The sequence below is a fragment of the Pneumocystis carinii genome (assembly GCF_001477545.1).
Source record: "Pneumocystis carinii B80 chromosome Unknown supercont1.5, whole genome shotgun sequence".
Taxonomy (NCBI): Eukaryota; Fungi; Ascomycota; class Pneumocystomycetes; order Pneumocystales; family Pneumocystaceae; genus Pneumocystis; species Pneumocystis carinii.
In genome coordinates this window covers 128,695-150,823 of record NW_017264717.1, presented here as the reverse complement: position 1 = coordinate 150,823, position 22,129 = coordinate 128,695, and the positions used below count along the sequence as shown (strand labels likewise).

Sequence of the window (22,129 nt, the reverse complement as noted above, 5' to 3'; positions counted from 1 at the left end):
AATAAATTAGGTGAGGTGGAGGGGGGATATAAATAGGGAAAAAAGGGGATAATGAGAGGTGATTTATATAGGAAACGATTAATTGAAACGTTTTATATATATGGGAGAAGTTTGAGTGCGAAAATCCCGAAAAAAAAGGAATTATTAGGGCCATTTTTGAGGAATAAATTTGTTGGGAATGAATTGAGGAAAAGGTCCGTAGAAAAGAGGGATAAAGAGTATTTTTTAAGTGGAATTGAAAGATTTGGATTTGTTTGTATGGGAAGATCTTTTTTTTCGGCGAAAAAAGAGGTAGAACGAGAAGAATTGGTGAAGAAAGGGTTTTTGTCACTTGGATTGATGTCATCAATTGTAAATTCTATATATATGGATGGTCTTAGATCATTTTGTATTGAAGGACCTACAAAAATTCAAATACTTGCGATTCCGGAGATATTGAAATGTTATTTAAAAAAAACGTCATATAGAACGTTTATTTTGGCGGCAGAGACAGGATCAGGTAAGACACTGGCTTATATTAGTCCTATTTTGCATATTTTGAAGTTGGAGGAGAGAGATTTTGAAGGATCTGGTGAATTACGTTGTCAAGGCAAACCGAGATGTATTATTATTGTTCCTACGGCTGAATTGGTTAAGCAGATCCATATGTTATTGAAGCGAATGTCTCATGGTGTTAAAATTCGTTCATCATTTGTTATGTCTGGATGTTCTTTGGATTTTATAAAAAAAAATGTATTGACATCGTTTTGTGATATTCTTGTAGCAACACCATTTCAGATCTATAAATTTATTGAAGAAAAGAAATTAAATTTAGATCAGACTAGATATATGGTACTTGATGAAGCGGATAGTCTTATGGATATTTCATTTCGTTCGATTGTATTATCTATTTTAAATTCAGCTAATAATTTAAAATTGCGTATTTTTTGTTCTTCTGTTGTATCACAAAAATATGAACGTTTTTTGCTTAAACATTATCCTGATATTTATAAGATAGTGACACCTGAACTTCATACTATATCAAAAAAGATTTCTTTTAGGTTAATTGATGCTCAAAAAACGTTTAAAAACAATAAAAAAATGGCATGTCTTAGCATCCTTGAAAGAATTGCAAAGAATGATGTTTCAAAAAAAGTTATTATTTTTTTTAATGAAAGAAAACACTCTGATGAATTCGCTTATTTTCTTAAAGACAAAGGGTTTCATGCTTTTTCTTTAACAAAATATACTAAAGATCGTCTTAATAATATACACAATTTTATTTATGGTAATTTTAGTGACAAATCTTTATCTATTTTGGTTACGACTGATTTGAACTCGCGAGGTGTTGATACTGTTGGTTTAAAAAATGTTATATTGTTTGATCTGCCATATAATCATGTTGATTTAATTCATCGTCTTGGAAGAACTGGTAGAGCTGGTAAATCTGGTAAAGCATATTTAATTTATGGAAAAGGTGAAAATTATCAATGGATTAAAAAAACACAAGAATCTATAAGAATTGGAAAACCATTGATTTAGTATAATTGGGAAAAAATATTTATTCATCTCTTGTTTTATTTTTTTCAGGATATATCTCTATATTTAAAAGAATACTTGTTTTAAAACTTTTTTACATTTTAATTATATTTCTAGTTTATATAGGAACCAGATCGTTTTATCATAGTGATTTTTATGATTGGGCTATTGTTTTGGGTTTTTAATCTTTTTCTTGGTTTTTATGGCTTATCTTTAGATTAGTCTAATCGTAGTAGCTATTAGACCTTATTATATTAAGGCACATTAAAATCTAAGGAAATATACAGAAAAAGGCCCTGAAATATGGAGAATACACATGAGAATACTTCTGAAAGAAGTGATAATATAGACGAATCGTTTTTGAACTGGAGAAATACTTTAATGTACGTTTTAGGCTTTGGAATGGATAAAAATGAGAGAAAAAAATATGAAGAAGCCAGAGATCATGCCTATAAAGAACAAATGAATCATCGTTGTGAGGAATGGAAGAGATATTTGCTTAAAAACAGTAAGTTTGCTGTATTTTTCTAGGTGGAATGGTAAAAAACCATCATAATTAAGGTCCATCGGTGAGATTTATGGCAAAACATTTGGATTCTTTGAAATCAGGGTCTTTATTGGATAATATTTTATGTGTTCCATGTAATGAAATGAAAAGTGGTTGGTTTGATTCTTCTAAAGGGATTTTTCTTTGTCAAAATAAAATTTGGAGTAAATCTCATATGGAAGATACAATGGTTCATGAAATGATTCATGCCTATGATCATTCAAAATTTGTTGTTGATAGTAATAATCTTAGACATCATGCTTGTAGCGAAATACGGGCAGTAAGTCTTAGTGGAGAGTGTCGTTGGTGGAGAGAATTCAAAAATGGTGCAATTGGTACATTTCGTAAACATCATCAGGTTTTTTAGATTTTATAGATGATTTGGAGTATTAACCAGGATTAGGAATGTGTTAAACGTCGAGCTATACTTTCTGTTTTGGGTCATCCTGCTTGTAAAGATATGGATCATGCAAAACAAGTAGTAATGCAAGTTTTTGAGCCTTGTTTTTCTGATACACGTCCATACGACGAAAGTTAGGATTTTATATGAGAATTGCTTATAGTTAATGTTTTTAGTTTATTAGAATGGCTAAGATCCATCTTGGTAATAATTTTATACACCTGAAAGACAGAAATATCTATATTTTTCTCTTTAAAATCTAAATTACTTGGCAATTTCTCAAGTTATTATACTCGAATATTTTCTTAAAGATATAAAGCAGTACATTTGATTTAAGGCAAAAGGTTAAAGGTCATAGATATTAATTAACTCTTGATATTATTACTCATTGGGTTTCGATACATATTATATTCCTAGATCTTTCTTTTTTTTTTTTCACAGCTCATATATAGGTTTTATCTATTCTTTATTTATTGGTTATATAGGTTTCTGTATTTTTCCTGCTCTTTCGGATTTTATACATTCACAAATATCATATTTCCGATAAGCAATTACTATGAATCATTCAGAAGACTTAGATTTGCTTACTGTGCGTACAACAGGATTGATTAAGCAAATAGATGAAGCATCTTATACATTACTTTCACGATTTTGTCAGATAATTGATATAGTTGGTGTATGTAATTATAATTTTGTTTTTATTTATTAAGATTAATAGAATGATGCAAAAGATCAGTGTACAGTAGCTTCTGAAAGCTACCAGATTGAAACGCATGCTGCTTCTATGGTATGTTATGTATTTTTATTGATACTAAGTTAGAAATTTATACTTTAATCTCTTAGATTCGATCAGCAGAAGAGTTATTATTAATTTCACGGCTGATTAAAGAAGCATGGATGTTATGGGAGACAAATGCATGGGATCCTGTGTCAGAACAAATGAAAGATACATCTTTACCGTTGGATCAAATTTTAACACTATTAAATCAATATAAATATAATCAAAGTTCTGAAAATACAGAAACTAAGCAACAAACACAAGAAACAATTTAGATACATAAAAAATATATTATAAATAATAATTTACGGTTATTTTTTGGAATTATATATTGAAAAGTAGGGTCTCTTTTTTTATAAAAATATTGCTTGATTTTGCAAATTTGGTTTGTTTCTCTAGTAGGTATTATAATAAAAAAATACAGGAATGTGCTTATTTATATAGATAAATGTTTTTAAAATGTAAGATAATATGTGGATTATATAGAAGAATGATAGAGAGCTGCCTTCGAAATTTTTTTGTCGACGGACAGTCCGTTTGATTTTGATGAATCAGCAAAAGTCTTTAACATTGATTGTTGCACTTACAACTTCTTATGGAATTGGCCGATCAAACTCTCTTCCATGGAAATTAAAGAAAGAAATAAGTTATTTTAAACGAGTAACCTCTTTTGTACCAACTTTTGATTCATTTGAATCGATGAATGTTGTATTGATGGGTCGAAAAACATGGGAAAGTATTCCTTTGCAATTTCGGCCCCTTAAAGGTCGTATTAATGTTGTTATCACTCGAAATGAATCTCTGGATCTAGGGCATGTTAAAAAAATTAATCCTGAAATTCGATTGACAATATTAGAAATGGAATTCATTCTGCAAAATCCTTGGATCATGCTTTGGAATTGTTATATCGTACATATGGTTCTGAAAGTTCGGTTCAAATTAATCGAATTTTCGTTATAGGTGGTGCACAGCTATATAAAGCAGCTATGGATCATCCTAAATTAGATAGAATTATGGCTACAATAATATACAAGGATATTCATTGTGATGTATTTTTTCCACTTAAATTTAGGGATAAAGAATGGTCTTCTGTATGGAAAAAAGAAAAACATTCAGATTTAGAATCTTGGGTTGGTACTAAAGTTCCTCATGGTAAAATAAATGAAGACGGTTTTGATTATGAATTCGAAATGTGGACAAGAGATTTATAAATCCCTTTCAAATCTTTTTATGGCTTTTTAATACTACTAATTCTCTTGTTATTCTATTTATTCAATATTCTAAATTCTTTTATTTCGAAAACCTTTCGATCTACCAATTCAACTCTCTTCATACTTTTGCTATCTCATAACTATAAAATCCTACATATTAATTACAAAAAAAATATCTATATTCAATTAAACAATTACTTGTATTTTTTCAATCTTCAGCTTCATAATACCACTTTATCTACAATTATACATAAAATACATCATTTTTAGCTTGGATTCATACTATTCATTCTCATATATTATTCATTCTCATATACTATTCATTCTCTTTCTTTTTTTCTTTAATATTGGCTTTCTACTCTGGAAATTATTTTATTTCTAAAAATACACAAATCTTTTCATTTAACCCCCAATAAAACATTGTTTCATCTTTATTAAACTCCTTTTCTCTCTATTTAAACACCTTTTTACTCCTCTTTTTACTCCTCTATATTACATTCTCCTCCTCTTCCCCAATTACAAAAATTATACAACAAACATCTATCTATCTTTGTCCTCCTCCTAATTTGAATTTCTTACGCTCATAAAACAGATCTGTTCTTGAACTTCCTAGATTTATAATCTTACCATATATATATATATATCTTAAAAAAAAATTTTTAAAAAAATATACCTTTGGGCATCCATCTCTATCCTTTTCAAGTCTCGTACATTCAAAACAATAATACCCGTCTAATTTACCCCTGTTATCCTCTTTTTTCTTCTCTTTTTTTAAATTTATACCTGAAATACCATCTCCACCACAAATAATACATTTGCTTTGATAATTACCAAATGAACACTCATCACACGTCCTAACTAACGTCGTCGGACGTACATATGAATCACAAACTGGACATTTTCCGTCACATTTATCACATAACTATAAATCCGTCATTTTTCATCCTTTTTTTTCGCTGAAAAAGAGCTTATACCCTTCCAATAGAGATTCCTGGCTGTTTTCTACACATTACAAGGTCTGGATGGTGCTTTGACATGCTTTTTTCTTTTTTCTTAGGTACTTGTCGACAAAAAAATTAACGAACAAACTACCAAATTTTTAGGACTTAGTCTTGAGACATTATAACTCGGTTTTCATGTATATTTTTACTATATCTTAAGAATATATGACTAATTCATTGTTTATAGGGAGTCAGAGATGATAGTTGAATCGGTGGTGTCTTTACCTGAGCAAGAGAGGGTTGATAGCCAGGAAGAAAGATTAGATAGACGTAAGAGAGGCGATTTTTTAAGAGAAAAAGAGGTATATCTAAAGTATATATGAAGGGGAACGTCTACAGAGGATGGGAGATGATGAGCAGAAACGTGGACAACGTTTTTTTGGGACGTTAATGGGGACGCTGGGAAAGTTTCAAAAAGAGTCAGTTTTTCTCCAAGAAAAGAATGCTAAAAGGGCGGAAATTGAAGCGAGACTTGCAGAATGTATGCGTAAAGAGAAGGAGGAGGTTGAGGAGCGAGTTAGAATTGAAAAAGATGAAAAACAACGAGCAGCAGAAAGAATACGTAAAGCGAGTTTAAGGGAGTTTGAGAAGCTTTCGGTAGGAGAAAATGGATGAAAAGGAAAGATTCTGAGTGGTTTAGTTGGAAACGTATTATAAAAATAAGATTGCATCAGCGCGTGCTTTAAAAACGACTACATTACCGGTATTATTTTATCAGCCGTGGAAACTTTCATCTAAGGAGGAAGAAAGGGCTAAATTTCGAGTTGAGGAGTTAGAACGCAAATATCAACAAGAATTAAAGGAATTAGAGGAGCGTTTATCATGTGAGGATAGTGTATATATAAAGGAAGTGGATGTATCTATGTCAACTCAAGAAACATGTGAAATAAATGTGGATACGGGGTAAAAATGAGTCGGATGTATGTGATAGGAAGTAGTGTGGGGGGTATAATGGGATGAAATGGGATAAGAATGTTTAATTTTTGGCATTTTTATTTATTTAACAAGAATTCATATTTTTGTCAAAAAAAAAGAATTTTAAAGGAAAAAAAAAGAAATAAAAAGGTAATAATCAATAGAAAATTAACAAGATTGTTTTTTTTTATTAAAATTACTTTTTAGATCATTTTTTTTATAAAAATATACAAAAAATATATATATAAAAAAATAAATGAATAACAAAAATGAGACGATTTCTATCTTTCAATTCTATACACGAATTTTTTATGTTTTCTTTATATTCAGTCTTTTTGTTTTTCTACGTCTGACGACCAAAAAATTAATTATCAGTGAATCTTCTATAAATGGGTCATGAAGGAGCTATTGGAGGTTCTTTTGAGGATGAAAATCTGTGTAGTATTTGTCTAAATCCATTTTCCAGCTTGGAGAAAGATACGCCGGATATTAAGGAAAATAACATAGAAAAAGATAATATGAATGAATGTACAAAGTTAAGGACGGATATAGCGTATTTGGGAGGTTGTAGGCATTATTTTCATTATTATTGTATTGAAATATGGGTGAAAGTACGAAAAAAGATTTTAAAACGAAGATATATTGATTATTTGGGGATAGATTGCAAATACATGTCCAGTTTGTAGATATTGTTTTGATTATATGAGGGTATCACGTTTTGTAGGAGGTATGAATGAGTGGAGAAGAATGGAGAGATTTTATTTATGTTTTAGGGCCATTTTTTTCCCAATATTCAGTAGAAAAGAAGGGTAAATCGGGTAGTTTTGAAGTATTGAATCTGGGGGATATTTGTCGTTGTATTATATGTGGAAGCAGTGAAGATGAGCAGGTTCTTATGATATGTGATCGATGTGATGATGGGTATCATACATATTGTTTAGGGCTTGAAGAGGTTCCAAGCCAGGATTTTTTATGTCCAACATGTATAGCACTTTCAGAAGAGTATTTTTCCTATGTTCCAAGGCGCAGAGAAGCATTGGGAGGTTCAAGATTATTAATTGTTGGTCAACGGGTTAATAGGAACAACCGTAGTGTTTGTGTGTCTAGTGGGTTAAATACAAGTGCTAAACAAGAAAGAAAATGTAATATTTCTCTGAACAATTCATGGTTAGAAAGGGCATATCAAGATTGTGGGATGTTGGGTATGCAAAACAATGAAGGAGGAGGTGAGAGGAGTCATACATCAGCTTCTTTAGCGTATAAAGCGGAGTCATCATATAATCCAGGAAAGTCACGATCAGGATTATTGAATTTAAGTCCTGAAGAAAAGGCATGGAAAATGTATGAAGTTCAAAAGCGTGGTGAAAAGTTTGAGAAATATGATGATTCGTTTAAAGATGAATTTTTAACAACCCAGAAAAAGTTTAAACGTCCTTTGATAGCGAGAAATGAAATAAAGAATATGGGATATAATTCTGGAGAGCAAATGGCAGGTGTTTCAAATGATGATTACTCTATATCCTATCTTAAAGGAAAGGCAAAAGAGAAGAATGATAGTCAGTTAGGTTTTTTGCAAAATTTATTGAATGATATATCAAATACTTCGAATTATTCATATCAATTAAAACATGATACAGAATCTTTTGAAAATTATTACAATAAAATGTCACATGAATCAGAACCATCTAAAAAGAGGAAAAGCTCTGTTTTTATCTCAAATGTATCGTTTACAGATGATGATACTCAAAAAAAATCTTTTCAATCAAATTCTGATACATTTTCGGGAATGAAATCCAAAAAAGTCTGCCATTCTTCAGCTACATCTTCTTCTATGGCCTTATCGAAATCATTTTTGACTACGTTTTCTTCTTTTTCATCAAAGTCTACTTCTAAATCTTCTGTTATATCTCCTGGAAGAAAAATTGCATTTACAATTAAGAAAAAAATTGAGAAAATTGTATCTAAAGAACTACGGCTATATTATCCGGAAAAAATATCAAAAGATACATGTAAATCAATTAATAAGCGAGTCTGTAGAATGATTTATGAGGATGTTGCACTTTTAGGTGAACATATGTTTGATGATTTCGATAATCTTTGGTATGATAAAATTAAAACTGAAGTTGTGCGTCTTATAAAGGATATTGGACATATATAATCACTGGTTTTCGTTTGTTATATGTTTGTTTTTATGCATATTTTCTAATTATTCTTTGTTGATCCTCTTGAATATTATCTTTTTCTTAAATTTATAGGCATAAATTGAATATGAGTATATTTTTAAAACAGTCTTTTATGATATGTTTTAAACATTTATTACATTTTATTCTAAATTTGTTAAGATTTTTCAATTTGAAGTCTCATGTATATAAATTATTTATAATTTAATAATAAATCTTATTTGAATGAAAGAATATTATAGTAATTCATATTATTATATATTTTTTAAAAGGTTTTAAGAAATTTAGATTCTGATTTAATAAAAATGCTGTAAATTTTGTGTATCATTTATTTTCTAAAGTTATGAATATATGTGTATATTCATTTTTAATAGTATTATCTGCCATATATATATATATGTTATGATTATTCCATAATGATTGCTTTTTTGTTGCAATTTTAAGTGTTTTTTTTTTTTGTATTTGAATAATAAAAAATATAAAGATATAATCAAAATTGCTTTAAACATTTATTTAAAAAACTGTACGACTATTATTGATTCAGTTAAATGTATAAATTTCTAGTATTGCAATTCATTTTCCAGGACGTTTAGGTCTCAAAAAACATTCTTGTTTTTTCTTTATCAATGGATAAATGACTGAATATAACATCATTTCGTCAATATCAGAAAGATCATGTGCTTCAATCTAATAAAAGATATTAATTTTATATTATTTTAGATAAATTTTTATTAAAAATACTTTTTTGTCAATTGGAATCCATTGCTTAATTGTTGATAACGCCATTAAACATGAAGAACTGTAAAGCATACGTTCTTTAATGGTAGATGCTTTAGGACAAGTATAAATAAATACTAATACCTAGTTAATAAATTTTTATATGAGATTTTGTTTACTTCTAGAAATGGCTGGAGTGTCATTATAAGTATGACTCCATGAATAAATAGAATAACGTGGTGATGTTGATGGTAAGATATGTTGGATATCATTGGGTTTTACCGTCATGGTCATCTCGAGATTTAATATTTCAGTTTGAGGATCATTGATCTTAATTAAATAAATAAATCTGTTTATATGTTTCTCAATTTTACCAATTGTATAAAATTAAACTCTTCTGTGTTTTTTGAAAGCTTTTCAATAGCTGTTTTTGCTTCTTCACTAACATTCAAAAAAAAAGTATCATTTATGTATTTTTGACGAGAAGAACAACCTATTGCATATTCCTTTTCACTAATTAGCATGATTTCTTCTGCTTTTCTATAAAAATTCTATACTTGAGAATTTTTTACACTTTGAAGATTTTTTTCTTCTATTGATAAGGAATCTTCCCTCTTTATTCCCTCCAAATTCTCTCTAAACAAAGATATATCTAATTCCTTCTTATTACTAATAAAAATGCTTTTAGAAATCTTATTTGATCCCAATGATTGGATTAAAGTATGATATGTAGAAGCATATATCATTTTATCTCGAATCTAGCGGCTTTTCAGCCAATTTTTTTCAATCAAACTATTAAAACCTCTGCTTCTTCAGGAACATAATGGATAATAACTGTTTTTGCTGGAAAACTACTCGATTCTTTGCATAAAATATATGATGGTTTCGTGTCACTTAAAATAGACTGTATATAGCTCAAATCTTGGTAAAAATCTCCCGATTTTGAAATATTCATATCCTTCTCCACCGATTCTACACGATTATACCCTTTTTTCGGCGAAAATATAAGATTTACCCTGGAAAATAGAGATTTTCATTGCAATAATATCTGCGTTCTGCGTAAACTCCTGGAAATAGTTCAAAAACTTGTCAGATATACAAATACCAGATCTCGTAGACATATTAAGTGCTTTAAACTGTGGTTTTTCACTGGTTTTAACTATTTATTTGTATTTTTTCAAAAATTGGAGGTTTGTCTCTAGATTTGCGAGGATTCGACCGATTTTCAACGTTAAAAAAAATAAAAATCCAGAAAAGACATATTATAAGGATATTATAAAAGAAACAAGTATTTTTATAATAAATATCGAGTGTTGTTTGTAAGGATTCCTTTTTTTCCCGGAAAAAAAGGACAACTGTAGGCTGAAAAAGGTCTAAAAGAATATAAGTTAATGTCTTAGAGAATTATTCTGCTTTTATAGACAAATTACCTCTATATTATCTTTATTTTTCATGATATTATTCTTAATATCAAGAAATGGCCGTTTTTTTTCGAGTTTTTGCAGAGTTTTTGGAGAAAATAATATTGACAAAATAGCTTGTAATTTTGTTCCTGAAGTAGAGCAAGAACCACCTCGTTTATATAGAATTCTAGCAGCAACAGTTCTTCTAAGGTCACCAGTTATTACAGAAGAAAAAACGCCTTTTGAAAAGGCCTATTATGCATATCAAAGACAATTAAATGAGAGATTAGCAGCACCTTTTCCAGTAGATTTTTATTTCAAGAAAGGGTCTTCAGCAGAGAGGAAATGGCTTGATAATGAAGCAAATAAAGCCAAAACGAAATCTGTTTCTGATGATATATATTCTGAATTGCAAGATAAAAAGGCAGATATTGGTTTACCTCGTGAAACAGAGGCAGACCGTCAAGGAGATTTGCGTAGTTTAGAAAGAAAACTAGATAAAACATTATATCTTCTTGTAAAAAAACCTAGAGAAGAACATTGTTGGCAATTTCCTCAGGGTGTAGTAACAGATGATGACTTCTTACATACTGTATATTTATCTATGAAAGATTATTTATAATTAACAAAAATAGGCGGCTCAGCGATCGTTGTATGAATTTTGTGGAAATAATATGAATGTTTGGTATGTTGGTCATGTGCCTATCGGTAATGGTAAATATAAATATCCAAAAGGTTATAGTGACAAATTTTATGGTGCTAAAGTAAGATTAACTTTCTTTTAATTCTATTATCGACAATAAATAGATATTTTTTATCAAAGCTCGAATAATGGCTGGACATGTTAAATTAGATGGTAAAACTGTTGTTGACTGGCTTTGGGTTACAAAAAACGAGATAAAACAATATGTTTCCAAATCTTATTGGAACTTCATTCAAGCCATGCTTTAATAAACCCTATTAATTTTATCGTTTTCTTCATTTGTAATATTTTCATGATCATTTTCTTTTTTTTTTTTTCATACTATCTTGAACTCTGTTTATATGCACTCGTATCCAATATCTTTTTTCCACATATACTACCTATTTTCTCTTAGAAAATATATATTTTTCCTCTTCTCTAAATACATCGTCCTTCTTTATACGCACAATTAGGACAATATTTTGCCCCAAGATGATGAGTTCTTTGCTTACAAATTGAACATCCAACTCCATATGGATCATATCTGTAAACGTTTACATATATATTCCCTTTTTATCCCTTTTTTAACCTTTTTTTCGCCGATTTACTTAACAACTTATTTTCTCCTATTTTTCTCTCTGATGATGATACAATTTTTGACATTTCACTTCCCATATATATATCCGACTTCTTTTTAACGCTATTCTCTCAAATTAGGCCCTTTTTTTCCCTTTTTTTTTTTAAAAAAAAACCTTGGTGTTGCCAATGAAATCCCTTTCTTTTCACACTATAAATTATTAGTAAATTCCTCTTAATTTATACTTTTTTTTACATTGTTGCACACCATTTTCCTCCTATTTTATGGTATTTTCCTGCTTGTCTTTATATAAATTTCTTATTAAACTTATCGAGGTTGATTCAAGTTAAATACCCAATACTCGTTACCTTGACAACTATTGTCATAACAACTATCGTCATAACAACTATCGTCATAACAACTGTTGTCGTAACAACTGTTGCCTAGTAACGACCTCAGCTTTTTTTATCTTATCAAGACGACTCATTAAGAAGGTCTTATCAGCTTATTTAATATGAAACGAGTGGTTGTAACAGGACTTGGACTTTTAACGCCCCTTGGAACAGGCGTTAAACATTGCTGGAACCGATTATTACGTGGAGAAAGTGGAATTGTCTCTTTAAAAGGATTAGAAGGAGATGAAAGATATGAGAAATTACCTAGTAAAATTGGAGGAATTGTTCAGAAAGGGAGTATTCTAGATGGTCTATGGGATTCTAGAGAATGGATTAGTGGAGAAGTAGTTTTTTCGGGGTTGAATTTGGAGAAAAAATGATGATTTGGCAGGAAAATCATCGAATGGCAAAGTTTTGTCAATATGCAGTCTGTGCATCGATACAGGCGATTAATGATGCAGGATTAGATCGATATACAGGAGAATCGGTGGCATGATTGTTTACTTGTAAGATTTTGGGTAATTGACAGGGTTAGGGTGTATGTATAGGATCAGGTATAGGTAGCCTAGAAGATTTGGTAGAAATGTCGAATAAGTTTACAGAATATGTTTAATTCTGCGATTTGTTAGTATAGGATTGAATTATAATAGGGCTGGAAGAAGGTTGTGCCGTTATTTATTCCGAAAATTTTGGTTAATATGGCGGCGGGTTATTTAGCAATTAAATATGGATTTCGTGTAGCAAATATAGTGATTTTAAAGCTTTGAGACCATCTTACTGGTTTTAGGGGCCTAATCATGCATGTTCAACTGCATGTAGTACTGGAAACCATGCAATTGGTGATGCATTTCGATTTATTCAATATGGAGATGCTGATGTTATGATTGCTGGAGGATCTGAAGCGCCAATCCATCCATTAGCAATTGCTGGATTTTCTAGGTAATTTAGTTTTTTTTTTTGTTAGAATATTTCCTTAATTAAATAAAGAATTAAAAGCCTTGCGACGAAATATAATGATATGCCATCAAAGTCATCTAGACCATTTGATAGAGACCGTTGTGGATTTGTGATTGGTGAAGGTTCTGGAATTGTTGTTTTAGAAGCATGAATATAATATTATTTGTTCAATTTATAATTATTTCAGGAATTGGAACATGCTCGTGCTCGTGGTGCTAGAATTTATGCTGAATTACGAGGATATGGATTATCATGTGATGCATATCATATTACAAGTCCCTCGCAGGATGGATTGGGTCCTCAGCTTTCTATGAGAAATGCTTTAAAATATGCTGGTATAAATCCTTCTGATGTTGATTATATAAATGCACATGCTACGTCTACGCCATTAGGTGATATGGTAGAAAACAAAGCTATTAAAAGTGTTATGCTAGGACCTAATGGAAAATTAAATGCTAAAGAAATTAATGTATCAAGTACGAAAGGTTCTATAGGACATATGCTTGGTGCTGCTGGAGCAGTTGAATCTATTTTTACTATATTAGCTATTTATCATGTAATAAATTATCCCTTAATACTTTTTTTTACATATTAATAGGGAATATTGCCACCTACATTAAACTTAGAAAACCCAGGTGAACCCTCGGAAGAATTTGATTGCAATTATGTACCATTGTATGCTCAGGAAAGAAAAATAAAAGTCGCGTTAACTAATAGTTTTGGTTTTGGAGGAACTAATGCAACATTATGCTTCATTGCGTATAATGATTAAAATATATCTGATATTGTGAAATATGATTATTATGATTAACATTAGTATGTATGATATTTTTTATTATTTAGCCTGACATTGGTATTTAACTTCTCCGTATTGACCTCTCTCTTGAGTGGTATCATATGCACGTATGAGTTTTGTTTGGCCAGTATCTCCCTGGCTAAAGGCATATCCTCTTTGTAATTTACTTATTCTTTGAACATTTCTTACTTTTCTAACTGTTTTTTGGAACAGCTCCATTCTATAAATGTTAATATTTGATTTAAATATATATGTGTGTGTGTAATATTTACTTTGATTTATAATCTATAGTATTAAATTTCTGAATTTCTTGAATGTAATGATAAGTCTGTGGACAATAAGTTCGTTTATAACTATATAATGTTATAAATGGTCTATGATCACTTGTTCATTTACTATTTCCATGCAAAATCACGCAATAAACATAATGTTGGAAGGACTAAAATAGTAGCCCAGAATACTAATGATGTGTATAAACGAGAATTAATCCCATAATATTCCATAGAAACACCCATTTTTGGTGCAACAATTGCATATACAGGTAAAAATATTATCCATATAATGAATGATCCTGGTATTGCTAGAACAGTATATGCTGTCCATGAACTAAAAATATTTAATTAAGGCTATGAAAGGGAATAAAATGATCACTTTGTAATTAAGGCTGCTTTTCCCAATACTGTAGCAAGAACAGTAGCATAAAGTGTTGTTCCCCAAACCCAATGGCCTCCAATTTTTCCATCGGCTTGTGGTAAATCATTTTCAAATATATATATCGACATGAAATAAAGGATAAGCGAATGGTAGAAACCATTCACTATCCAGAGCCAAAAACTTTTTACGTTAAACTAAAAAGGAAATTAGTTAGTTAAAATTTTAGTTTAATATTTACAAAGGTTTTGAATTGACCAAGTCGATAAAGCTGTGGATATTTATTTAGTAACTTTGCGCTCAGAAATTGGTCAAATATTCCAATTGCTATTGGAGGGAGAAACGTAAAAAATACATTATAGAAAGATATGGTCCATGATTCGAATATAACTTGACCAGAAAACCCATTATGAAATGTATACTATTCTAAATTAGGGAAATTATTGAAATTAGAAATAATTTACCCAAAATTGAGTCATATGAAGAGAAACGTTTTTATAAAAAGAATAAAGAATTAATTTACTTAATCGTTGATAACTCCATGAACCATGAACTAATAATAGTTTCCTTAAATATCGAAATTGTCCAATTGCAATATCTGCATTTCGAGCAGCCTGTAAACCCTCTGTACCACTTATACCAATTCCTATATTAGCGGATTGTATCATTGATATATCATTTGAACCATCTCCGATAGCTAAAAGTGTTGCTTTTAAATGTTTTTTAATAAGTGTTACGATTAATGCTTTTTGTAAAGGTGTTACTCTGCAACATATTACTGTTTTGCATAATATAGAAAGATTAATAAATTTTTTTTCAATATCTTTTTCCAAAGCATATGTTAATGAATGGCCATCAATAATCAAAGCTAAAGCTTCTAGCCTAGCTTTATTAGCTTGTCTATTTTTGACATATGCTAACTTTTTAGCTATATAATTTGAGATTTCTTTCTTATCCTTTCCATTTATAATAATAATATTCATATCTTCAGTAATAAGTTTACAGCTTATTCCAACATTTATAGCAGTTTCCTGATGATCTCCAGTAAGAACCCATAATTTAATTCCTGCTAATTGAAGTGTATGAATGGTCTCTGGGACTCCCTCTTGAAGCTTATCCTCAATAGCAGTAGCTCCTAAAAGAAGAAGTTCCTTTTCTATTAATTCAGACGCTTTATCTAATGCATCGATACGATTGTTAATCGTAGTCGTTGCTTCATCATAAATAACTGCCCATTTTTCATATTCTTTTTCTGAAATTTCTCTCATGGCCAAACATAATGTTCTAAAGCCTCTTATGGCATAATCCTCTAAATGTCGTAATGTTTGCTCGCTATATAAACTGTTTTTTGACAATCTTTCTAAAATTACCGTATCTGCACCTTTACAATAAAGTCTAATTTTGCCATCTGGACAACGAAGGATTACAGACATCCTTTTCCTGGCTGAATTAAATTCACAGATATTTAAAACCTTAAATTCTTGCTCTTCCCCTTGAATAGATACAAAAACAGATTTAGGACGACGAGTCGTAAATATGTATCCTAATTTCGATGCGCCTTTTACTAAAGCACCTTCATCTGGTGATGCTGCTTGGTATATGATATCATCTTGTCCATCCACTTTTTCCGGAATAACTGTATGACAAGTAGCAAGCAAAACAAGAACGTTATGGATAATGTCTTTCGATTCATGTGAAACAAGGTTTTTGTTTAATTGTATAAAATCAGAATCATCGTTTTTTTGATGAGAATTAAGTTTTTGCTTTTTCTTCGTATTGTCCATATAAGATATACCAGCAATTGAAAGCTGACGAAATTCCATTTGATTACATGTAAGAGTACCTGTTTTATCTGTAAAAATGTATTCCACTTGTCCCAGTTCTTCAACTAAATTAGAAGTTCTACAAGTAGCTGGAACATTTTCAGGTTCATAATACATATCCATATCATTGTTAATAAGCTGTGCTTGAGCATATTTGACAAGTTCAATTGTTACGAAAAGACTGATAGGAACGAGATTTGAATACAAAACACAGAAAGTTAAAATATTTGAGAAAAATGTTTTGATACTGTTGTTTTTTTGAAGGTGAAGGTAGCTTAGATTTTTTTGATCAAGATTTTCCTTAATAATTAAGCCAATGGATGATATTAATGAAAGAATGATAAGTATGCAAAAAAGGAAAATGATTTGAATATTGACAATTTTTTCTACTGCTGTTTGTTTGATACTGGAAGATGTAGTATTTTTCATTAACTTTGTTTCATGTCCCGTAAAAACAACAATACCATAGATCCATGATGTATTTCGAAGGAATGCTCCTCGTAAAAGTAATTGATCTTCAGCTAACGGATATTCCTTTTTTCCTATATCTGTGTTCATAATGATTGTGGCTTCGAAACTATAGAGATTATTATTAGGTTGTTCTGAATGTATTTCTCCCGATAATTGAGAAATCTTACTAGGTGATATAAAATTTGCCGTTTCTGGAAGCGATTGCTTAATTTTTAAATTTGTTTCACCATCAAGATTAGATGTTTCAATATAACAAAGACCTTCTGGTTCTGATGATGAAATAAGAATAAGATCTGCAGGAAATACTTGACCAGATTCAACACGAACAATATCGCCCACATGAAGATCATACCATTTACGAGGAACAAATGACATTTTCTCAAAAACATAGGTTATCGATTGATTTAGCTCTTTATCTTGTATGCGTCGTTTAAAATCTTCTACCAATTCTTTGAATGCAGAAACAATAAGCACAATTACCAAAGGAACAATCGTTGTCCAGCGATTAGTAGGCGATATGTTTCGGATTTGTTGTATGCATGATGTAAAAAGAAAGAAAAGATTTGCATATTTTGAAAATTGCTCAAATAAAAATTTTGGAAGAAATGTCGCTATATTGTATTTCGTAGTAGACACATAATTACTGCAGTAGTTGTTTGATGAATTTTTTAGGTTATTATTAAAATTTATCACTCGATAATTTAAATTTTTATTATGAAATTTTTTTTTATTAAAGAATCTTGTAAATCTTTGATTTCGAAAATTAAACCCTCCAAATATACTTTTAAATATGCTTTTCTTTTTCTTCATAATCCCTCGGCATTCTTCATTAAACATCCGTTCTACCACTGGAAAATTTTCACTCGTTTGTTTAGATTTAAAAACATTCTCTTTTCCTTTAATATATCCCATAATATTTTTTATTCCAATCCATCTAAAAAACCATTGATTTGACTTTCCCGTCTGAATTGACTCATGTAATAACGTATAATTGTCATCCTCCGATTCTAAACATGAAATATCACATGATTCCGAAATCGTCACTTCCTGTCCTTCCATACCATGAACCGTACCATTTTCAAGTGTACTACACTCTGCATTTACCGTCATTTCTTCCGATTCTACCGACATTTCTTCCTGTCGGTAACAATCCGAGCTTTCCCTAACCATGCCTACTCAATTATAACCTATTTTTCTCCCGTAAAAAACTAATAATATCATCCCCGCCTCATCCCTCTTGTTCCATTAAAGTTTTATATCTGTTTTATTGTTAATTTACTGCTTATTAACGCCTTATTCCTTACCTTTTAACTGTATCATCTGTCGATGATATTATGGACGTCAACCAGACCTTCGATAAAGTCTATATATATGGAGGTTAGTAAGAAAAGATTGTAAATATTTTTGCCTGTAAATACAAGAAAAGAAGGGGAAACAGAGTAATTAGAATTGTTTTATTTGTAGAAAGTCATTGTATCAAAGTAGATGTTTTATCTATAAAAGAATCTGACCTTTTGTCTACTTTTGTAAATTTAGAAATATCTGTGGACTGAGACAGAGTCTGTAGAGGTTTTCTTAGTCAATTCTATAATAATAAAGTGTTAAAATTGTTTAAAGCTGATAAACAGTGATTTATTATAAATCGTTATTCATTAATTAAGATATTAGCAAATTCTGATATTAAAAACAAGTATGAGCAAGTATGAGCAAGTAGAAGCAAGTATAAACAAGTATAAACAAGTATAATATACTGTTCAACTTGTTTCTAGACTGAAATGTAGATAAATATTTATATATATTTATATTTATATATTTATATATATTTTTGATAGTTTAATATGAATGTTTTACATAAAAATACAGCAAATCGGAAAAACAACTATAAAAGACTTTCTAATCTTCTTAATCTAATAGATATGTTTGTTTGCTGGGTTGTTTTAGAGAGAAATATAATTTGAGTATTTTAACTATATTTTCACTCCGGCGAGATGGCTTAACCTCAGTATAAGCTTGAGATATGAATATTTATTAGAAATGGATGATAAAGAGACAGGTAAGTAGTATTTAGTATGGCAAAATGATTCTGAGGACTAATTGTGTTAGAAGAGGAGAGGTGGTCGTCAGTTGTTTCGTTATTGTTTTGTGAGAAATCACTATCATTATTTAATGAGAAGGAGAAAGAAAGAAGGGTTAAATTGGAAGATATGAATGAGAAAAATGAAGAAAAAGAAGTTGGATGGGTTGAAATAGCGGAGGAATTGAATAGGAGGGGTTTATTTATTTGATAGATTGGGATTTGGAGGGTTAATAATTGGATTAGAACCATTGATTTCACCGGAAAGATTGAGTTGTCCAGGATCGCCTATAACGACGATTTTAGAAGTGGATGATTATGAGAAATATGGATATAATCCACTTTCTGAAGCGATGAAGTATATTCATTGTAAAAATTGTGGGAGAGTGGTTTTGCAAAATGTTTTTTATAAACATGCAAAAGTATGTAATCAGTCTCAAGATGTTTCATCATCTACATCGAGGGAAGTATATGAAAAGACTATGGTAGAGTTGCAAAATGTATCTATGAAACGATCGAAGAAGAGGCAACATTCTGATGAAGGTGAGAGAATTGAATATTTTAAATAATTTTCTCATGTAGAAATCTTAAAAGATTCGGATACATCTACGGTGAATGATGCGAATAAATCATTGAAGGTGGAAAAATATGATTATAAAGACAAAAATGAACTTAAAAAGCTTAAATCGAAGAATATTCTTATTAAGCAAAAAGGTGATTTTTTTATTGTTTCTATTGCTATTTATGATTGTTCTAGCATCTATTGATCTAGAAAAACAATGTGGAGTTTTGCTTCCAAATGGTAATTTATGTTCCCGTTCTCTTACATGTAAATCGCATTCTATGAGCGCAAAACGTTCTGTTCCTGGTAGATCTAGACCTTATGATATTTTGTTGGTCCATTATCAAAAGAAAAACAAAATTAAACAGCAAAGTATTTGGCAATTTATGATTATGGCTATTTTTTAAATTATTATTAGAAGCAGCAACGATGTCATCTTTTGTTTTCGATGATTATGCATCAGATGCAAGACAAGTTGATTCTGATGAAGAAGTTACTTTGGTTATGGAATCGATTTTATGTAGTACTCCTTCTCCATTAGAGAGAAAAGTTATGGTTCCAGTACGTAAAAAACGTCGATTTTTTCGTTTTCAAGAAATGCTTTCTGTTGCTCTCTGTCAAGGTCAATGGCCTGGAAAAATTCAAGGCTCTGTTACTGGAATTCTTGGAAGAGTTATTCCATTTCATGTTAATTCTGATTGGAAAACTGATGAAAATACTCAATCTTCTTTATGACAATTTTACACTTATATTTTTCCTATTGAAAATTACATACGAACTAACATCCAATACCTTTTCATACATTTTTTAATTCCTTAATCTCACTAGGTCTTGTATTAAGGCACCGTTGCTGCAGTAACCTATGTTTATTTTGTTTCGATATATATCTTTATGCTTTGAATAAAAAATCAATATTTTAAATATAATTTTTGTAGGGATAGAAGTAAAATATCTTTAGAGCCAGCTGGCATGACGGCATCTTTGCATCAAATAGAGTTGGGGCTTTCTCATATGTCGGTTAATGAAAATCTTAGTTCAGGTTCAATATATCAAAAACCGGTGTCAAAAGTGAATAAGAAATATTAAATAAAAATGATTAATTGTTATATAGCAATTGGTAAAATCTCAATCTATTAAGGCTGATTTGAAGAATCAAGGGAGTTCACGACATCCATTACTTAAACTTGCAGTACATAATCAAAATAATCAAGTTAATGGAAGTAATATTTTTCAATCTAAACAAACTACGAATTCATCTAATACTGTTACTAATGTTGTTAATATTCCTGCGCAACAATGGAGAACATCCCAGATGTCTTCGTTGTCTCCTGGAAATTCAAAGAAGATAGTTAATTTATCTTTGATTGGAGACAAAGCATCCTTTGATGAAAGCAGGAAAATGCTTATTCCTCAAAGTGTTTCTGAAATTCATGAATATCATCTTGGAATGTTTGAAATTGGTCGTCCTCTTGGGAAAGGGAAATTTGGGAGAGTGTATCTTGCTCAAGAAAGACGTACAGGGTTTATTTGTGCGTTAAAAGTATTACATAAGTCAGAGTTGATGCAATCCAAAATAGAAAAACAAGTAAGAAGAGAAATTGAGATTCAATCTAATTTAAGGTAATACTATAATGAGCATTTATTTATGTTAAATTAATTAAAGGCATCCTAATATTCTTCGTATTTATGGTCATTTTCATGATTCTACTAGAGTTTTTCTTATATTGGAGTTTGCTGGAAAAGGTGAATTGTATAAGCATTTACGTAAAAAAGGGAAGTTTTCGGATTCAAGAGCATCAGAAGTATGTTGTTTTCATTATTTTAAATCTTTCTAATATGAAAAGTATATAGCACAAATGGCATCTGCGCTTTCATATTTGCATAAAAAACATGTTATACATAGAGATATAAAACCTGAAAATATTTTACTTGGGATCAATGGAGAAGTTAAACTGTCTGATTTTGGATGGAGTGTTCATGCGCCTAATTCAAGGTAAATATTTAATAAATCTTTTTTTCTTGTTTAAGTTTTGTAGGCGGAATACTCTTTGTGGAACTCTTGATTATCTACCTCCTGAAATGGTGGAAGGACGTGACCATAATGAGAAGGTTGATATTTGGTCTTTGGGTGTTCTTACATATGAATTTCTTGTTGGTTCTCCTCCTTTTGAAGATTTGAGTGGATACCCTGCTACGTATAAACGAATAGCTAAAGTCGATTTTAAAATCCCTGATCATGTAAGTTCTGAGGCTAAAGATCTTATTACTAAGGTATTATTTGTTTTTGATAATTTACGTTAAATGATATTTTTAAGCTTTTACAACATAATCCTGAAAAGAGATTAGCACTTGATCAAATTCCATTGCATCCTTGGATTCAAAAACATAAAGATAATTGGCATAAAAATAGAAATTCTGATTAATGTCATATTTAAAAATATATAAGTCCTAGTATCTTTTATTATAATATT

At 30.2% G+C, this 22,129-nt stretch overlaps 14 protein-coding genes across 14 annotated transcripts; 10 read left to right on the top strand and 4 right to left on the bottom strand.

Moving 5' to 3' along the window:
• The first annotated feature begins 4 nt into the window (after positions 1–4).
• On the top strand, positions 5–1,567 carry T552_01180 (hypothetical protein). The gene has a single exon (XM_018369771.1). It carries the CDS (start codon positions 52–54, stop codon positions 1,519–1,521), a length of 1,470 nt encoding a protein of 489 aa, XP_018226417.1. The 5' UTR covers positions 5–51; the 3' UTR covers positions 1,522–1,567.
• A 209-nt stretch (positions 1,568–1,776) lies between these two features.
• T552_01179 (hypothetical protein) lies at positions 1,777–2,687 on the top strand. The gene is made up of 4 exons (XM_018369770.1): positions 1,777–2,026; positions 2,080–2,423; positions 2,469–2,598; positions 2,642–2,687. Exons 1-4 carry the CDS (start codon positions 1,822–1,824, stop codon positions 2,647–2,649), a joined length of 687 nt encoding a protein of 228 aa, XP_018226416.1. The 5' UTR covers positions 1,777–1,821; the 3' UTR covers positions 2,650–2,687.
• Positions 2,688–2,977: 290 nt separating this feature from the next.
• T552_01178 (hypothetical protein) lies at positions 2,978–3,564 on the top strand. The gene is made up of 3 exons (XM_018369769.1): positions 2,978–3,141; positions 3,184–3,252; positions 3,309–3,564. Exons 1-3 carry the CDS (start codon positions 3,022–3,024, stop codon positions 3,516–3,518), a joined length of 399 nt encoding a protein of 132 aa, XP_018226415.1. The 5' UTR covers positions 2,978–3,021; the 3' UTR covers positions 3,519–3,564.
• A 179-nt stretch (positions 3,565–3,743) lies between these two features.
• Positions 3,744–4,499, top strand: T552_01177 (dihydrofolate reductase). Its single transcript, XM_018369768.1, has 2 exons — positions 3,744–4,055; positions 4,100–4,499. Exons 1-2 carry the CDS (start codon positions 3,790–3,792, stop codon positions 4,452–4,454), a joined length of 621 nt encoding a protein of 206 aa, XP_018226414.1. The 5' UTR covers positions 3,744–3,789; the 3' UTR covers positions 4,455–4,499.
• Positions 4,500–4,953: 454 nt separating this feature from the next.
• T552_01176 (PHD finger-like domain-containing protein 5B) lies at positions 4,954–5,536 on the bottom strand. The gene is made up of 4 exons (XM_018369767.1): positions 5,429–5,536; positions 5,238–5,376; positions 5,128–5,186; positions 4,954–5,076 (listed from the first exon to the last, which is right to left on the bottom strand). Exons 1-4 carry the CDS (start codon positions 5,489–5,491, stop codon positions 4,999–5,001), a joined length of 339 nt encoding a protein of 112 aa, XP_018226413.1. The 5' UTR covers positions 5,492–5,536; the 3' UTR covers positions 4,954–4,998.
• Positions 5,537–5,556: 20 nt separating this feature from the next.
• Positions 5,557–6,502, top strand: T552_01175 (hypothetical protein). Its single transcript, XM_018369766.1, has 4 exons — positions 5,557–5,592; positions 5,643–5,725; positions 5,781–6,052; positions 6,096–6,502. Coding segments are annotated over exons 1-4 (624 nt in total). The 5' UTR covers positions 5,557–5,590; the 3' UTR covers positions 6,363–6,502.
• A 211-nt stretch (positions 6,503–6,713) lies between these two features.
• Positions 6,714–8,568, top strand: T552_01174 (hypothetical protein). The gene is made up of 3 exons (XM_018369765.1): positions 6,714–6,981; positions 7,031–7,097; positions 7,144–8,568. The coding sequence occupies exons 1-3, from the start codon at positions 6,760–6,762 to the stop codon at positions 8,526–8,528; spliced, it is 1,674 nt and encodes a 557-aa protein (XP_018226411.1). The 5' UTR covers positions 6,714–6,759; the 3' UTR covers positions 8,529–8,568.
• Positions 8,569–9,079: 511 nt separating this feature from the next.
• Positions 9,080–10,311, bottom strand: T552_01173 (hypothetical protein). Its single transcript, XM_018369764.1, has 7 exons — positions 10,283–10,311; positions 10,070–10,239; positions 9,825–10,025; positions 9,642–9,773; positions 9,447–9,597; positions 9,292–9,404; positions 9,080–9,237 (listed from the first exon to the last, which is right to left on the bottom strand). The coding sequence occupies exons 1-7, from the start codon at positions 10,302–10,304 to the stop codon at positions 9,124–9,126; spliced, it is 903 nt and encodes a 300-aa protein (XP_018226410.1). The 5' UTR covers positions 10,305–10,311; the 3' UTR covers positions 9,080–9,123.
• A 362-nt stretch (positions 10,312–10,673) lies between these two features.
• On the top strand, positions 10,674–11,666 carry T552_01172 (hypothetical protein). Its single transcript, XM_018369763.1, has 3 exons — positions 10,674–11,262; positions 11,306–11,434; positions 11,478–11,666. The coding sequence occupies exons 1-3, from the start codon at positions 10,720–10,722 to the stop codon at positions 11,619–11,621; spliced, it is 816 nt and encodes a 271-aa protein (XP_018226409.1). The 5' UTR covers positions 10,674–10,719; the 3' UTR covers positions 11,622–11,666.
• T552_01171 (hypothetical protein) lies at positions 11,647–12,071 on the bottom strand. The gene is made up of 3 exons (XM_018369762.1): positions 11,942–12,071; positions 11,799–11,896; positions 11,647–11,753 (listed from the first exon to the last, which is right to left on the bottom strand). Exons 1-3 carry the CDS (start codon positions 12,025–12,027, stop codon positions 11,695–11,697), a joined length of 243 nt encoding a protein of 80 aa, XP_018226408.1. The 5' UTR covers positions 12,028–12,071; the 3' UTR covers positions 11,647–11,694.
• A 334-nt stretch (positions 12,072–12,405) lies between these two features.
• On the top strand, positions 12,406–14,096 carry T552_01170 (beta-ketoacyl-acyl-carrier-protein synthase II). The gene is made up of 8 exons (XM_018369761.1): positions 12,406–12,668; positions 12,716–12,814; positions 12,860–12,931; positions 12,975–13,061; positions 13,112–13,263; positions 13,312–13,426; positions 13,469–13,837; positions 13,880–14,096. Exons 1-8 carry the CDS (start codon positions 12,444–12,446, stop codon positions 14,051–14,053), a joined length of 1,293 nt encoding a protein of 430 aa, XP_018226407.1. The 5' UTR covers positions 12,406–12,443; the 3' UTR covers positions 14,054–14,096.
• Positions 14,072–18,199, bottom strand: T552_01169 (hypothetical protein). Its single transcript, XM_018369760.1, has 6 exons — positions 15,193–18,199; positions 14,970–15,149; positions 14,729–14,925; positions 14,474–14,683; positions 14,350–14,430; positions 14,072–14,297 (listed from the first exon to the last, which is right to left on the bottom strand). The coding sequence occupies exons 1-6, from the start codon at positions 18,190–18,192 to the stop codon at positions 14,117–14,119; spliced, it is 3,849 nt and encodes a 1,282-aa protein (XP_018226406.1). The 5' UTR covers positions 18,193–18,199; the 3' UTR covers positions 14,072–14,116.
• Positions 18,200–19,013: 814 nt separating this feature from the next.
• T552_01168 (hypothetical protein) lies at positions 19,014–20,439 on the top strand. Its single transcript, XM_018369759.1, has 6 exons — positions 19,014–19,075; positions 19,126–19,293; positions 19,343–19,639; positions 19,691–19,810; positions 19,854–20,030; positions 20,077–20,439. The coding sequence occupies exons 1-6, from the start codon at positions 19,057–19,059 to the stop codon at positions 20,391–20,393; spliced, it is 1,098 nt and encodes a 365-aa protein (XP_018226405.1). The 5' UTR covers positions 19,014–19,056; the 3' UTR covers positions 20,394–20,439.
• A 142-nt stretch (positions 20,440–20,581) lies between these two features.
• On the top strand, positions 20,582–22,120 carry T552_01167 (hypothetical protein). The gene is made up of 6 exons (XM_018369758.1): positions 20,582–20,726; positions 20,770–21,278; positions 21,322–21,460; positions 21,503–21,651; positions 21,695–21,929; positions 21,974–22,120. Exons 1-6 carry the CDS (start codon positions 20,628–20,630, stop codon positions 22,079–22,081), a joined length of 1,239 nt encoding a protein of 412 aa, XP_018226404.1. The 5' UTR covers positions 20,582–20,627; the 3' UTR covers positions 22,082–22,120.
• The last annotated feature ends 9 nt before the right edge of the window (positions 22,121–22,129 follow it).